Genomic DNA, 15,662 nt, shown 5'->3' on the forward strand with positions numbered 1-15,662 from the left:
TTACCTCTCAGAGCTCTCAAAGCTATCAAAGTCTGAAACCCCTAGCAATTCGCGCGGTATCCAATATCCATCTCTTCCTGTTCCAACGAGCGTTACAACCAGCGAGCATCAAGTACAGAAGCAGTGAGCGGGCACTCCGTCATTCGCCTTTATTCTTGTCGACGGAAGCGAGCTTACACCTCGGTAGCGATTATGTTAGTGTTGCTTCCCCTTTTAGTTGTCTTGCTCTGTTTATACTTTGGAGTTCATCCGCCTATTGGGTATTAAAACGCATCTTGCAGAATATTTGATGTTATTTTGTTAGTGGACATAAAGAGTGGTGTGGCCGAAAGAGAAGAAAATGGTAATAATGAACATGAAGACGTTGATGGATAGGGTGGCGGCAAAACTTCTAGTACAGTTAGTTGGATTGCTTGTGGTTAAGGTGGCTGGAATCTGTAGCTCAATATTTTACGTATTTTATTGATGCAATTTATTGTGTATCTACGCTTTTTCTCTTCTTGTTTGTTCGTTCAAGTTCTTTTACACTCCCTTGCTTGCTGGAGGGGTGTGTGTGTGAATTTGAACTTAACATAATGATAATACAAATAAAATTACAAACAAAATGTGCACGAAAAGTTCAAAGTTCTATGTTCATGTTCATTAGAGCAATAGTAATCATCTCGATTTATTCAGGGAACACTCCGATTTTGTGAGCACAATGCGTTGTACACTGAGCTAGGGTGGAATTGAAGGGGAGGATGAAGATGATGGCCTTTTGCTGATTAATTCTGCATACTTTACTCTTCCTCTGCTAATTACTTTCCCTTTTTTAATTCACCTCAAACGAAGAATGAGGATGACGGCCTTGGCTCTTACGTGCCCTTGCTTTTTGCCATCAATTGTTTCTTGCTCCTCACTTGTAAGGGTACCTACATCTTCTTGCAAATGCACATCAAGCCCAGGTTAGTAATTGCTAGATGTCTGTCACCTTCAAAACTGATATTTTTCATTCTATTCATCTTGTGATTTGTGTGTCATCACGACTACTGACTGGGTTTTGGTGACAGTTTTAAGGAGATGCGTTGACAAGGAAAAGGAAGAGGTACTACTGGAAGGGATGCCAAAGGAGTATTATGATGATGTATGTATGCAGGTTTCTCTATCAGATGAGATGTCCTTGCCATATATGGCTGAACTAGGTTTTTCCCTCTTTCATTTTGTTTCTATATTATGATTTAGCCGGGAAGATTGACACTTTTGCCTTTTGTGAGACAAACCTGGCCATCTGAACTAATAGTTTATTAGATGTCACGCCCTTTTGCAGGCTGCAGTTGGTATATTACTATTTGTTTTCCTGATGTTCTAGTTCTTTTTTCAGATTTTCTTCAAAGTTACTTCGCTAGATTCCAACATAAAATTTCTATTGCTTCAATTAATCTTGAATCCGTGTTGTGTGTCAATCTAGGCTGTGTTTATGCTGCCCTTCCTTTTATTGGCCATGCTAACTACCTTCGTATAATCAGATATATAATTCTTTCCTTACAAGCCTGACATAGCTCTTACGTCATTAATATTGTTCTTCTTTTAATAATCATGATATATGAATTTACAGTGGATGCTTTTGTTCTTGGTTTATGAATATAATTACGAAAACACTACCCTTAATGTTTATCTGCTTGCTTATGTGCTGTCTTGTCAAATTTAAAATACAAATCCATCTATGGTTTTATTTGGATACAATGCATTAACCTTCTATATGATAGGAATGGCAAGCCCAACAACGTGAAAGGACAAAGGAGTTGCAGCGACTACGCAAACAGGAAGAGGAAGAAGAAGAAAGAAAAATTGAGGAATATCGTGAAATTGGCATGCGGTTGAAGGAATATCCAGAAGAGGATGTCATAAAAGCTCGGAAATTGGTTTCAAGCCTTATAAGAGCTGCTGAAGAAGTAGAAGAGGTGACTGCTTAATACTTGCCAAATCAATATCCTACTCATTATATGGCCCACACGTTTCATCATGAGATGGTGTTTTTATTCAACTTACAATGAATGCATCCAAATACCTACTAAATGAAGGTAACAGTGATTGCATCTTGCATGCTGTGAGCTTAGCATGTGAAGGTAATGCTATAAGCATAGGTTCCCTTTCATGTCATGAATTGTTTTCCAAAATCACACATATGCACACCCACCCTTTCTGGTTGGTGGCCATCTATTCTAATTTAGAGTTCAGTATAGCTTGCTTGGAGAGGGAGAGTGGAAGATTGTATCCTGTTGGCTTCAAATTTAATTCTTTCACATTAAAGAAGAAGCAAGAAATAAATAAAAATGGCACGAGTCCATTATTTCCTGAAATTTTCCACTTTGTGATAGCATTTTTAACATGCTTTTTTTATTAAATTCTTTCCCCATTCAATCATAACTTTTTTCTGTGATAAATATAACTTGTCTATTTATTGATAACATGTGTACCTTTCACACTTTTGGCAATAATAGTGTTGAGAAAATTTCATCATTCTAGATAGCTAGATAGCTTGAGTCTTATCTTCCCCTTTTAATTAATGGGTGAAGCTTCTCTTCTCTTTAACGATGGATAGCTTTGTGCATATTTTACTTTGTGAAAATTTAGGCTGCTGTTTGCACATATTTGAATAACTGGCTGAATCTTCTATTGTAGAAAATTGAGGAAGCTGCTGAGAAAGGAGAACTTACCGAACTTGTTTTAATGGTCATATGGAATCGCCTTGATCTTGCCCGACGTGATGTAAGTTGGTTTTCTAGCATCTAAATTTACGTAGGTGTATCTTTCAATCAATTTTTATGGGTGATTTCATCTTATTATGCTGAAATAAACTATTGATTTGAGGATCAAGGAGTGGCATACTTTTTGTTTATATTTCCATGACTATAGATGCCTTATATTCAAAATCTTTGATCATGAAGTTACTGAGCTGTTGTTTGTTTAAAATAACTGCTACAATTTGAGGGCGAATATCAGAGATACATCTTAGAATGTGTTAATTGTCTGTTTCTAGTGCAAGTATCATTTTCTCCCTCTTACAATCTTTTTGTGCATGATCTTATGCTTCCAGGAAGAAAAGGATGCTGTTAGAAGTCTGGATCTGTTATACAGACGGGTTGAGGTAAGACATGCTCTTTTAATTGGTTGTTTAGGAATGCTTACAATCAAGCATTCAAATTTTTGTGACCAGCTTATTTCCTTGATATTACAATGACATCCGGCAAAAATTGAAACTTAATACTCTTAATGTTCCTTTCCCGTGAGTTCTTACTGTTTGTTTTATGATGCAGACTGAGATCTTGAAACGCGAGGCTTCTCCTGCAATGAGGTTGCTCAATGACCTTTTAATTATGCATGATGGCATTAATGAACAAGAATGGCTTAAGAATTGTAAGAAACGTATGGTTGATACATTTCCGCGAGAAGATCCATTTAGCATTCTTGTTCCACAAGGATTTGATATAGACAAGGTATGCTGGACCTGTTGGTTGTATGACGCAGGCTACAGTACACTCTTGTAGCCGAGTCACGTGCAAGTCCAATAGCTCCTGTTTGTTTCTCAAAATGGTTTTTATAAAAGCCATAGTTTGTGATTCTCAATGCATGGGACTATGGATGTTAATTTGCCTTACTCCATTTCTAAATTTATACGTCTATTTGACTGAATCCCCTTATTGTTTTTAAGTGTAATTTCTTTCAATATATATAAACAATCTCATGTTTTCAGCATGAAGGGCCCATACGACCTCCAATTGAAGACGATGATGTTCTTTTGAGGGTGGACTTTATAAGGGAGGTGGATGAATTGCTGCAAGAGGTTCGTTCTGAACAAGAGGAAGTGCATAATGAACCAGGGTTTGATCCTGAATCTGTTGCGAATAGATTGAAGCAACAAGAGAAGCAACGGACAATACACCAGGTAGAAGCTCTGCTTGACTTGGCCATTGGGCTGCAACTGTAGCTCTTTGAGCCACTTCTTCGGTGACCAGAGAGGCTGCTGGATCTTAGAATTTCAAAGTTTTTCTTCATTCTCATCTCCATTTGGCTGTATAATAGTTTTTAGTTTTCAATGGGGCTGAGAACGTATGGTGCCTGTAGCCGAGTTAGCTCTACATTTGTCTTTAGCACCTCTGATATAACTAAATAAAACATTGTCAAATTTGCTCTTAGATGAAAAGGATGCATGTAACTATTTTTGCCGACTGAAGTGATTTTTGGATTCAGGTTATATATTGGCCAATCCTTTATTTAGTTCTTATAGTTTGAAAAATCAATACTCCCTCCTGTCCTTAATACATTATGTTAATAACCGGAGGAATAAAATATTTTATCTGCCTATAAGAGGGAGAGTTTTGGTGGAACGGTCGTCTTCATTTGACTTGGTGGTCATGGGGTCAAGCTTTTCGTGCTCCACGAATTTCAGGAGCTTTATGCACAAGGCTGTTTCATATGTTTAAAGATTTTGTTTGATTCATTTGTTCTATCAAATCTTGATGATATGAGATGACAAAATGTTTCATACGCGCACAAGTATCAAAATGTTGGATACTTGTTTCTTAACAAAATTAAACAAGAACATTAATAAGCATACGATGACAAGGCTGGATAAATTTTTTTTAAAATCACAATCTAAGTCATTTGTCATTGTTAATTTGAATTTATTTGTTAGCTCTCCAAAGGCCACGGAAGGTGCTACGAGTCGTTCCATGTAGATGATGCAAAATGCTTGTTGGGGCAGGATTCTCCCTTCCATATCGTTTCACAAATTGATTCAGGAGCTGTAGTGGCCATGTTGAATCATTACCTTGGAATCGATCACTTTCTGGCTCATGCCTCATTGATGGTTTCATTCGTCAACATATAAATCCTTGACTATTAAAACAACAAACAGATGTGAGGCTGCTGGTCAAAAAAAAAAAAAAAAACCAGATGTGAGGCTGCTTTCATATATTGGAGATCGAGGGCCTGTGTCAACTAATTATATCGTGAAATCGCACCATACTCCTTCCGATTCCGATCAATATAAGATCATTTTACTAGTAGTATGTAAAAATTTTTGATGAGAAATGTGCTACTTCCAGTTCCTAATATAAAAACTAATTGATTAATGTAAATAAATTAAAAAAAATAGTTAAATTAGTAATTTGTAATGAATAGATATTGTTTTTCTTAAAATATTTTTGATAATCAAGTGTATTGGTTAAAATTATTATTATTATAAATACTACCTTAAAAAAATACATAAATATAATAGATAAAATGGATTGGGAGTCTTATATTTAGAATCAAAATAAAAATTAAACAAATTTTTATATTAAATAACGGAGGCAGCATATAAGATAAAAGCTCAATTACTTCCCATGTTTTGATCTTAATGGGTTCAAATGGAGAGGACAGATTTTTTTAAATGCGCAACAAAAACCTCATTTCAGTGATAGATTAATCCCAGAACTGGACTTGGAATTTTTCCATATGAGCAGTGCCAAGTGTCCAACCACGACCACAAGCTTTCGCCGTACTGGCGCTTTCATGGGCCCGAGTGGGGTCCACATCACTTCAACCAGATAAGCCTCTGGATAAGATTTCCAAAATCTCCACCGTCAGATGGATACGCTTCTCCATCCAACGGTGAATAATCCTCCACATCCGATTCTCTTACATGCCCTTGATAAAGTACTCATCAATATAATCTCCATTCTCCTATTGCTCTCTTATTGCGAGTCACCTCCTGTTATTCGCTCGACGCACGCATTTCCGGCTCACGTTAGCACACAGCCATGGCAGCTTCCGCTTCCGCCGCATCTTCCTTCATCGGCACGTGCCTCCCTGACGTGCACTCCACTTCGGGTCGGTTCGTGGCTCGGTTTGGGCTTGGCACCAAGAAGAGCCCGCCTAAGAAAGCATCGAAGCGTAGCTCCGATAGGCCACTGTGGTACCCGGGAGCGCAGGCGCCGGAATGGTTGGACGGAAGTCTTGTCGGCGATTACGGATTCGACCCGTTCGGGTTGGGAAAACCAGCGGAGTATTTGCAGTTCGACCTGGACTCACTGGACCAGAACCTCGCGAAGAATTTGGCCGGTGACGTGATCGGGACTCGAACAGAGTTTTCCGATGTCAAATCGACGCCATTCCAGCCTTACAGTGAGGTTTTCGGCTTGCAGAGATTCCGTGAGTGCGAGCTCATTCACGGACGGTGGGCCATGCTGGCTACACTCGGTGCCCTGGCCGTTGAATGGCTCACCGGCGTTACCTGGCAAGACGCTGGCAAGGTATGTTCTCACTGTTATTTACCGTTTTCGATTATATTATCGTCTTTTTATGCTTCTGTGTTGGAATTATGTTTAGTCCCTGCTTCAGAATTAGTGAATGACAAACTAGTTCCAGATCAATTTCTCTTCTCAGTTGACCAAAGAAGAAAAAATTAGAAAATGTTCACTTATTTCCTTCTAAAGATCAACTGCCGCACTCAACAAGTTTTCAGGAATTTAAAGTTCCGATCTATCTAATAAGTTTAGGCAAAGCTGTTATATTTTCTTTGGCAAAAACCAAATTATTAGTACAGAGTCGATCTTTTTCTTCTCCCGGGTTGAATAATACGATTTCTTTAACCCTGTGAAAAGCAAACATTTATAAATAAGTAGAATCTTGCTCTTGTTTGGCTTTAAGTTTGAGAAGTTTAAATCCCACAAATCAAAGCACCAGAAAGTGTGTGACTGAATCATTGTTGTCTGAAACTCTGAATAATCTTACATGCAACATATCTCTGTTAATAGGTAGAGCTTGTTGAGGGTTCATCCTACCTTGGGCAACCTCTTCCCTTCTCAATGACCACATTGATCTGGATTGAGGCTCTGGTGATTGGATACATTGAGTTCCAAAGGAACGCCGAGCTGGACCCCGAGAAGAGGCTGTATCCCGGCGGCAAGTTCTTCGACCCACTGGGCTTGGCCGCCGATCCGGAGAAGAAGGCCACCCTGCAACTTGCAGAGATCAAGCATGCTCGTCTTGCCATGGTGGCCTTCCTTGGTTTTGCTGTTCAAGCTGCGGCCACTGGCAAAGGCCCTCTCAATAACTGGGCAACCCATTTGAGCGATCCTCTTCACACTACCATCATTGACACTTTCACTTCCTGAAAAAGCTTTCTACTCTCTAGTCATCTGATATTGGCAATATGCATGTCCTGCAGACATTTCACGTAGTTCAATTAGTACTTGTAAAGTTAGTGATATGGTGGAATTTGAGAGGCTAAAGCAGAATGTTACTGCTTCATTTTATTGCGTCTCAATGTTAAGAATCTGAAAACATGAAAATGAAACGAGTGTGAAAAGATGAGTTTGGCTCCTTGTTAGTTAGAGGTTTGTAACTGGTTTTGAAGTTAAAATACAGGTTAAAAGAAGTAATATAATTAAGAAATAGAATCACATGCATAATAGACGCCTTTCTTTTCATCGAAAAAAATGTATATAAGATGATCTTCGTTTTTTATTTTCATTTTTTTTCCTTTTTTGCCAACCTTTTTAATTTCAATTTTCCAGCCAGTACCCACATTTTAATTTTGAAATTTCAAATTTGGATAATCCGTGAAGTAAAAGGCGGAATGTTAAAAACTGAAATTACTTGTACAAGATCAAATAAAAGTTAAAAAGATGGAAGAATGTGAATATATATTTGATTTATTTTTAATAACAAGATAAGCGAAATTTTTGTATGAAACTTACCCCGGTAGTAACTGAGAGCTTTTTCTAAAGATTAGAATGGGATGGCTTAAACTACGTTAACATAAAGCCATTTATTCTCACAATGGAACTCCTAAATGATAGAATATCCGTCCGACCTCAATCCATTTCATATTTCCATTGATCGTTACATTTCATTCCGCCATAAAGTGCGAGGCATGATTTAGAATCTTAAATATTACTCATCTGATTTTAAATATAAAACTCGGAGTAATTCCAAAGAGTGCCAAGTCAAGGCCTTTTTTAGGCTTTGCTGCTCGAGATCCCAATATCCGGACGCACCTTCTTTAAGTGTCCGCGCTCTTTGCCTTCTTTTTCGTCTTGTCAAACGAAGCAGCTTCCTTGGGCTCTTCATCTCGGCCTTCGCCATTGTTACGCAGCACAACCAAACACATAAGAAAAGCCGCCAAGTTGAGAAAGATGGGAGCCATCAGTGGGCTTGGCCGGTTTAGTACTCAAGGATATAGGTTAAGGCCCAGCTTGTTTGAGCCCATAATGTGGCTGGACACAACTAGCCCATCTTAGAGACTGTCTGGGCTCCATTTTGGGCCTGAATCACAATGGGTAAGCGTTTTTTCAGTTTCCTTACGGTTGTGACTGATGGCTTGTACAGTTATACCATACATATAGATATAGCCAAGCAGAGTAAAATTAAATGCTCTCTGCCTCGTCATCACTGCCTCAGTTATTCTGGTTTTGGCGCCGGCATCAACCTGTCCGTCTCAGCTCTCCTTCGCTATCTGGTAATCTCTCAATTATTGTCTTCGTCTCAGCTCTCATTTTCTCATTTTTCATGCGCGTTATTCATTGTTAATTTTGGTGATGACGTTGGAGAAAATGCGGCTTTCCATCTGACATGTTTTGGTCGATGGTCTAATCTAATTTCTTGGAAATTTAATTTTCTTAAAAAGATAATTGAGTCAGTATTCCTATCTAGATCGAGATACAGACTGCTCATTAATCTATCTTCTGTGCTGAATATCTTACAAGTTTCTTACTATCTGGAAAGCTAAAAGTTCCGTGATCAAACGCTGCTGCTTCTTAAAAATTATTTTCATGCTTACTTATCTGAACTCTTCTGCTTACTTGTTTCTGCTCCTCAAGTTTATATTTCCTACGTTGTGATTTTAATTTTTATGCTTTTGCCATCATGGTGCTTGATAGAAAAGCCTGAGAAAATGATGCTTAGTTGACTGATGTTGAAATGTAGGGAAAATGGATAATTATTGTTCCTTTGCTTTTTGTTCTATAATTGAACTGAATATTTGCTCCGCGAAAATGAGCAATTTGGAAGTCCGGTGAATATGATGAATATTATGCTCTAGGTTCATCCAACTCTGCAGGGCCACTAATAGATGGAAATAAATCATGGGATTATGTGCCATGCAAGTTAGTTGAACCAGATATGTTAGACTTTCATTTGGCTGTGGCCTTAACTTTGAACTATGTTTAACCGATGATTATTCTCTCGTTTTGGTGTAAGCTGAATTTAGATTATCTTTGAGTAAATTGGTGGTATGCATGCCTTCTTTATTGTTTATATTTTTGGCGTAAAATTGCCTGTATTTTTATTTGGCTTTACTTCTGTACCATTTTTGGTACTTAGGCAGTTTGCAATCGTTAACTGAATGCGTTTTATGTTTGTTTCACTCTCAGCTGCACTGTTTCATTGCTTGGTACTGGTAAGCTGAGCTGGACATGGTTTCAACTTGAGCTAGATATGCACCAATACATGGGGACCAATAAATGGGAACAGGAAGCCTTGTGTGGAGTTTTACAAAGAAACTTATCACGTTTGGGCTCATTACTGTCACAGTAACAGATCGTTTTCTGACCATTGTTCCAGTTCGTGGTGGCTCTATGTCTCCCACATTTAATCCTAAAACCAGCTCTTTGGTGGGAAATATTTCTGGTAAATTTCTTGTTAAAAGAATCATCTGAGAGGAATCCCTTTTTTTTGAAAAAAAAAAAAAAAAACTATTTCAGATTACGATGCTTGACATTTGATTATTCTGCAGATGACTATGTCTTGGTTGAGAAATTTTGCCTTGGAAACTATAGGTTTTCCCGTGGTGATGTGGTGGTATTCCGGTAATCTTTTTTTGCCCATTTTCATTTACTTTATTTATTTCATTTATGTTTTTATATCGCATAAATAGATGTGTTTCTTGTGTGATGCACGAGATAAATAATAACTTAATAGTTTGTGAAACATTGTTTATTTTTTTAGTATTTAGATCTTACTGAAATGCGTAAAAAAAAAATCAGACATAGAAAAAGAAGTTGTTGAGCCCAAGAAGAGCTTATGAATAATGCAGTTTCATCTAGATATTATTACTTGTATTGATATTGAGTTCTTTTCGTGCATACCATGTACTATATTTTCTGTATGAAAGTTAGCCTATCAAGCGATGTAACTAAAGAGCTAGATGTAGTAATCACCAACTCTGAATCTTGAAATCTTTTGAGTCCGATGAAAGTGTCCATTGTGCTGCAATTTTTTTCAAGGTTGCATTTATTTGCTTAAAAAGTTGAACATAACTCAGTTTACTTATGTTTCTTGAATGGGTCTGCAATAGTAGTGAATAGGAATGGGAGGAAATATTGGATGAACAATGAAAGGACTCGGGGGCTATGGCATGTGAGTTTTCCAGCTTATATATTAAAGACTCTTGTTCTTCATTTATTCTGATGTATAATTTGATAGCCTCCTTATCACTGTACTCATAATCAATGATATTAACCATGTTACCAGGATAACTCATTTTGTAAATGCCGAGCATTTACAACTGAGTTCAACATTTTTATTTTGAGATTGCATAATTATTACATTCTGAACTTCTGCAGCTCCCCGTTGAATCACAAGGAGACACACATAAAGAGAATTGTTGGATTACCTGGTGAGTGGTTTGGTGCACTTCGTAACTATGATGTGCTGAAGGTTCCAGAAGGACAATGCAGCTTCCAGCCTGGATTCAACCTCATTGGGTCCTGTAAGCCTCCATTTCTATACTGGAAGCAAGAAAACAAACATTTCATGAATGATGGTGGCTAAAACTAAGACTTTGGTGGCGACATGTTGTCATAACTGAGCATTTTATTTTTATTACCCTGTTGGCCAAGGTTATAGAGTTCAAATGTTAGCAGGAGTTCATTGGTAGCTTAGTATTTCACTCTGTAGTTCTCATGCTTTCTATCTCAGGTATCAAAATGCACACCACAAAAGTCGACCAACTCATCCTTAATTGCTAGGACAACAATTTTATCCATTGCATATAGTAACTACGCTGGCTTATTACAAAGAATTAGAGGCGAGGAGCTTCCTTGTATACTATCTATTGATTGCGTTGCTTTATGTATTGAAGAAACTAATATTCACTATGCTTTTTTTTAATTAAATCTTCTTGCTCACTGACTTGAACTACTATGTAACTTTTGGGCGCTCATGACAGATGTTGACACTGAGCTCTAAGCTTATCTGTCCTTTAATGTTTTACGAGTTCTTTTTTATATTTTCCATGGGACACATCACTTAATATTATATTTCTTGATAGAATAAATAAATCAATTGTTTGTAGTCGATCATGGCAACGCAGCTTTGTGGCAAATGCAGAGTATTTTGATGTTATAAATCTCAACCTACAGGTAACCTAAAATTTATGTGCGCAGTTTCCTTTGGGTTTAGTTCGAGGAAGGGTGACCCACGTTGTATGGCCTCCTCAAAGAGTAGGTGCGGTAAAGAAGACCCCACCAGAGGGATTTTCTCCTTCATTGTTGACTCTTTAATGCCAATCCCTTTGGCTTCAGCAGGACGAAACAAATTTTTGCTCGGATTATTTCCATTTGGATAGATACTGATGTATATGCTGATTGAGTGAGGATGGCCCCAAAAAAATAAATAAATAAAACAAAACAAAACAGAGGATACTCTTGTTGATTTGTATGGATAAAATTATTATAAGGCATAACATAGCAGTTATGAGATTGTTAATAAATTAACGGATATGCTCCAAATTTTGAATTTTGCAATGACAGTTTCTTAAATAAAACGAGTTTTTATCATCAATGATGTCCAATGCATCATAGAATAACTATGTGAAAAAGATAGAAGAAAATTCTAACTAAATTATTAGCTCTTTATAAATACCAATTTTAATGCACACATCTGTGTTTGTGTTGGGAATAAAACCAAGCTTTCCCCCTGAAACCTCCTATTTAATTGTTGTTGTAAGAAATGAGTCCCCTACATATAACATGTCCTATTAAGTCTAACCAAACCAAACTGAGGTAAAGACTATCTACAATGTATGTCCCTAAGATTTAATGTAATGCCAGTAAAAGCAATTAATGCTTGTTTCAAGAAACGTTTTTCCCCCCCAGAGTAGAGCTTTTTGCATACACACAAAATATCTATGCAATTGTTTTTTCTAGCTTTAGGACTTCCTGCTTCATTCTTTGCATCCTTAAGGCTTAAGGATCTAATGTTGTAAAGGTAAGGAGAAAAAGTTATCTTTAAGTAAGAGTGTTTATATTTAACCAATTTTAATCACACCCTCTAACTAAAGTATAAATGTATGATCACAACCAAAAAAAAGAGGAGGAGTCAATGGAATTGCGGTGGAAAGAACCCGATCTTTCCACCCTCTTCATTAAAGCTGACTAATTTACAAATCCAATGTATCAGAGCATTCCAACGCAAAAAGGCAGATCTTTCTTTCTCGGCTACAACCTTTCCCAACACAATTTTTCTCATCTACTCACATGCACTTGCCTGCTAAACACTGCCTTTTTTCTTTCCAAACTACAGAACTTGACCTACCAAATTTTAGCTGTTTTAATTCAATAATTAAGAAGGAAATTTATTTAATCAACATTAGATTCATATGCAATCACTTTTATATCGATTGCTAAATTATTTAACTAAAATAAAATATGATAAGTTTGTTTTTTTCCCCGATAAATAACATGATATGCATATAATTTAATTTAATCAGAAAATATCACCTCTCAAAATAATGTACTTATTATCTTCTTATTATATATTTGCTGTATTTTATTTAAAGCATTGCTTTTTTATTAAATACCCAAAAAGTTACTATTGAATAACTGTAAATTATAGGGACTTCTTTGCGAGAAAAAAAAAATCTCAGAAGTTTATGACGAGCTTCATCGGTGGGAAAAATAATAATAATAACAACGAGCGTCATCTTTCCGGGGGGTCCTAAACGAAGCCCGTTATTCACAAAGCCCGATTTTCACTGACCTTCCAGCTACGGACTGATAGGAATCGAATGCCTTTGTACTTCTTCCTGGTAAACGATTCAATGAATTCCTTCTCTGTCTTCGTTCCTGATTCACACCCTCAATCTGTATTCTTTACGTCGCCATATGTATCTAACATTTTTCTGAATTATTATTCCTTGTTAGTTTGGTCACGTACTTTGAATTGCAGTGTCTGATGTCTCCTCTGCTAGATTGATTTTGTATTTTTTTGGTTTGGCTATTCTGGGTTCCTAGAGGTTAATATTTCTCATTTTTCTTTCTGGGCTTGTGATTTTACTTGATGTCTTTCTTTTCTCCTTGGTCGTTTCTTGAAGGAAAATTCGATTCATTATTCCTTGTGGGTTCAAAGTTGATAGATTGGGTTAGCGGGAGATATGGGAAGGTTGTTCTTGATCAATCTAGAAGGAAACATCTACAGCTGCAAGCACTGCCGTACGCATCTTGCCCTTCTTGATGATATTATATCCAAGGTTTCATTTCTCTTCCTTGAAACTTGAATTTTACTTTCTGGAATTTGATTGTGCAGTTTTCTTGTGGACATTTCTGTGTTTTCTCTGGAAAATAGACATAAGCTAATTGGGTAACTAGGAAGTCTCATTATTGGGATGATTTGGGGCACACAATGAACCTGAAAGGGAAGGAAGGAGTATGATTTTAGAGGAGGTGACAAGATTTGAGGAAATCAATTGAAAGAAAAATCAAACATGTCCAGATATATATTTCTAACCTCTTAAATCATATCGTGTTGTCTTTGAAGCATTGCAATTATAGGGAGGAGCTGTATCGGTGTCTGTCTGAGGGTCTTTAATGTGTTTTAAACTTTCACATTAACAGATATACTGGACTGTCCTATTAGGAATCTAATCATCACTCTTTGAATCACTGAAACACATATTTAAAGACATATCAGATCCAAGTCTTCAATGTCATTCTCGTGCCGATGCTTCAACTGGTTGTGTTGATATATCTTCTGTTTTCACGTGATTCTTTGTCTGTAGAAGGATCTTTTCTTTGTGCTGTATAATGCATATTTTTGAGGGAGTGGGAAAGTTTCACTCTGTACAACTTGTCTTGAAGTGTTTAAATCAACTGCAACTTCTGTTATATAAAGAAGTTCCTTGCAGGTGCAGGGACTCTGTAATCCAATGATGAGATGATTTTCCTTATTAAGGAGGAGAAATCTAATTGGTTAAGCACATAATATTAGTGATACAGTCCTTCAACCAGTCTTCAATGTAGCAGAACTTGATGACTTCGATTACCAATTTTTTCAATCATGAAGTTGTGGGATTACAATCTTTAATTGAAAAATCCAATCAACCTTCAGTATTTATGTCATCATGTGGATCTTTGTAAGCAATAGAGTTGGTTTTTTTTTTTATCCTTATTATGTTGTCCATGGCACTCTTTTTATTAGTCTTTTCCTTTTGTGACTTCTTGTTTAAAAAGAAGAGAAGTATTTGGGAGACTAACATTTTAATTGACTTCATCTTCCTTTCCATGATTTCCTATATGCATTCTGAATCCTTAGTTTTTTGTATATGCATTTCACAAATTCTTGCATCAAGAAAATGGAATCATGCGTGCAATCTAACTCTGCTTTTTTGTTTTCTTACCCCTTTCATAGTCTTTCCATTGCAGGCATGGGAAGGCTTACCTATTTAATGAAGCGTAAGTGTTATTTCAAGTCGAAAAAAGCATTAGAAGTTGCTAATGTAGATTCTGCTTATGCTGCTATGTTTTTAATTTTAACATTTCTAGAATTTGCAATATCTTGAGAGAAACCCAAGAACTTGGAACATGCCTCATCAGTTCATCTTGAATGCGTTGATGGGGAATTCTTCCAAGTTGAAAAAAATTCAATTTCTAGTTTAACGTCAGGGTGAACTTATGAGGACTTTTTTGACATCCTGTTTTCTCTTCTTTATGACAGTGTGAATGTCACAGTTGGAGAGAAAGAAGAGCGGATGATGATAACAGGACTGCATACTGTTGTTGACATATTCTGTGTCACATGTGGGTCCATTGTTGGATGGAAATACGTAAGGAGCAACTTTAAGAGCTTATTTTTTGGAATTTACTGGTTTTCTTGTCATGCTATTGTTACTCTAAAGTGTTCCTTAATGCCTATTCCACTTTTATTCATTTAGGAAGCTGCACATGAGAAAAGTGAAAAGTACAAAGAAGGAAAGTTCATTCTTGAAAGGTAACCAGTCTGGTCTATTATTCTTTACAGTACTTTTGGGTATCACGATGTCCCTAAAGTTCTGAACTTCCCTCGAGCTCAACTCTTCTCTTCAGGCAATTTAACAGTGTACTTCATTATGAGTCTGAAACATTTAGAACTTCTAAAACGCTTTCCTAAAGAATCGAACTGAGCTAACCCCTCTGATACTAGATTGTTATCTTTTGTGGAGGTTTACAACATTTCATTATGTTGACATTTATTCTTTTGGGCGGTTCATTAATACACATTTTTGGTGACATGATCTGTTCTTGAGTAGGTTTAAGGTTGTTGGCCCTGATGGCAGCAGATACTTGCAAGCTCAAGAAACTCATGTTGCCGGAAGTGATGGTGATGACGCTTGATTTGCTCATCTTAGGATCATTCTATTTTCACATTCGAATTGTACATTT

General features: G+C 36.9%; 4 protein-coding genes across 6 annotated transcripts; all 4 read left to right on the plus strand.

Annotated features, from left to right (window-relative positions):
* The first annotated feature begins 13 nt into the window (after positions 1-13).
* LOC114730938 (protein PALE CRESS, chloroplastic-like) lies at positions 14-4,213 on the plus strand. Of its 2 annotated transcripts, none has more exons than XM_028918050.1 (8): positions 14-194; positions 676-944; positions 1,050-1,123; positions 1,746-1,940; positions 2,662-2,748; positions 3,077-3,127; positions 3,297-3,476; positions 3,734-4,213. In XM_028918050.1, exons 2-8 carry the CDS (start codon positions 833-835, stop codon positions 3,965-3,967), a joined length of 933 nt encoding a protein of 310 aa, XP_028773883.1. In that variant the 5' UTR covers positions 14-194; positions 676-832; the 3' UTR covers positions 3,968-4,213. The 2 variants fall into 2 exon arrangements, with proteins under 2 accessions (XP_028773883.1, XP_028773884.1); XM_028918051.1 differs by having other exon boundaries at positions 3,297-3,334; positions 3,734-3,909.
* A 1,513-nt stretch (positions 4,214-5,726) lies between these two features.
* LOC114730933 (chlorophyll a-b binding protein CP29.1, chloroplastic) lies at positions 5,727-7,354 on the plus strand. Its single transcript, XM_028918043.1, has 2 exons — positions 5,727-6,275; positions 6,780-7,354. The coding sequence occupies exons 1-2, from the start codon at positions 5,784-5,786 to the stop codon at positions 7,137-7,139; spliced, it is 852 nt and encodes a 283-aa protein (XP_028773876.1). The 5' UTR covers positions 5,727-5,783; the 3' UTR covers positions 7,140-7,354.
* Positions 7,355-9,424: 2,070 nt separating this feature from the next.
* LOC114730935 (mitochondrial inner membrane protease subunit 2-like) lies at positions 9,425-11,256 on the plus strand. The gene is made up of 4 exons (XM_028918045.1): positions 9,425-9,654; positions 9,761-9,833; positions 10,590-10,735; positions 10,945-11,256. Exons 1-4 carry the CDS (start codon positions 9,489-9,491, stop codon positions 10,992-10,994), a joined length of 435 nt encoding a protein of 144 aa, XP_028773878.1. The 5' UTR covers positions 9,425-9,488; the 3' UTR covers positions 10,995-11,256.
* A 1,719-nt stretch (positions 11,257-12,975) lies between these two features.
* LOC114730936 (protein yippee-like) lies at positions 12,976-15,654 on the plus strand. 2 transcript variants are annotated; one of them, XM_028918046.1, is made up of 6 exons: positions 12,976-13,054; positions 13,340-13,495; positions 14,653-14,696; positions 14,959-15,067; positions 15,176-15,231; positions 15,530-15,654. In XM_028918046.1, the coding sequence occupies exons 2-6, from the start codon at positions 13,400-13,402 to the stop codon at positions 15,612-15,614; spliced, it is 390 nt and encodes a 129-aa protein (XP_028773879.1). In that variant the 5' UTR covers positions 12,976-13,054; positions 13,340-13,399; the 3' UTR covers positions 15,615-15,654. The 2 variants fall into 2 exon arrangements, with proteins under 2 accessions (XP_028773879.1, XP_028773880.1); XM_028918047.1 differs by having other exon boundaries at positions 13,395-13,495.
* The last annotated feature ends 8 nt before the right edge of the window (positions 15,655-15,662 follow it).

The sequence above is a fragment of the Neltuma alba genome, unplaced genomic scaffold (assembly GCF_004799145.2).
Source record: "Neltuma alba isolate B1F8T4 unplaced genomic scaffold, ASM479914v2 tig00012785_pilon, whole genome shotgun sequence".
NCBI lineage: Eukaryota > Viridiplantae > Streptophyta > Magnoliopsida > Fabales > Fabaceae > Neltuma > Neltuma alba.

What these genes read in the sequence shown, in the direction of transcription:
- LOC114730938 (XM_028918050.1), top strand. Translation starts at nt 833, where the DNA reads ATGAGGATGACGGCCTTGGCTCTTACGTGCCCTTGCTTTTTGCCATCA. An exon ending in CAAATGCACATCAAGCCCAG is followed by an intron (nt 945 to 1,049) that starts GTTAGTAATTGC and finishes TTTTGGTGACAG; the next exon opens with TTTTAAGGAGATGCGTTGAC. An exon ending in CAAAGGAGTATTATGATGAT is followed by an intron (nt 1,124 to 1,745) that starts GTATGTATGCAG and finishes TCTATATGATAG; the next exon opens with GAATGGCAAGCCCAACAACG.
- LOC114730933 (XM_028918043.1), top strand. Translation starts at nt 5,784, where the DNA reads ATGGCAGCTTCCGCTTCCGCCGCATCTTCCTTCATCGGCACGTGCCTC. An exon ending in CCTGGCAAGACGCTGGCAAG is followed by an intron (nt 6,276 to 6,779) that starts GTATGTTCTCAC and finishes CTCTGTTAATAG; the next exon opens with GTAGAGCTTGTTGAGGGTTC.
- LOC114730935 (XM_028918045.1), top strand. Translation starts at nt 9,489, where the DNA reads ATGGGAACAGGAAGCCTTGTGTGGAGTTTTACAAAGAAACTTATCACG. An exon ending in GGTGATGTGGTGGTATTCCG is followed by an intron (nt 9,834 to 10,589) that starts GTAATCTTTTTT and finishes GAACTTCTGCAG; the next exon opens with CTCCCCGTTGAATCACAAGG. An exon ending in ATTCAACCTCATTGGGTCCT is followed by an intron (nt 10,736 to 10,944) that starts GTAAGCCTCCAT and finishes TTTCTATCTCAG; the next exon opens with GTATCAAAATGCACACCACA.
- LOC114730936 (XM_028918046.1), top strand. Translation starts at nt 13,400, where the DNA reads ATGGGAAGGTTGTTCTTGATCAATCTAGAAGGAAACATCTACAGCTGC. An exon ending in CCATTGTTGGATGGAAATAC is followed by an intron (nt 15,068 to 15,175) that starts GTAAGGAGCAAC and finishes TTATTCATTTAG; the next exon opens with GAAGCTGCACATGAGAAAAG. An exon ending in GGAAAGTTCATTCTTGAAAG is followed by an intron (nt 15,232 to 15,529) that starts GTAACCAGTCTG and finishes GTTCTTGAGTAG; the next exon opens with GTTTAAGGTTGTTGGCCCTG.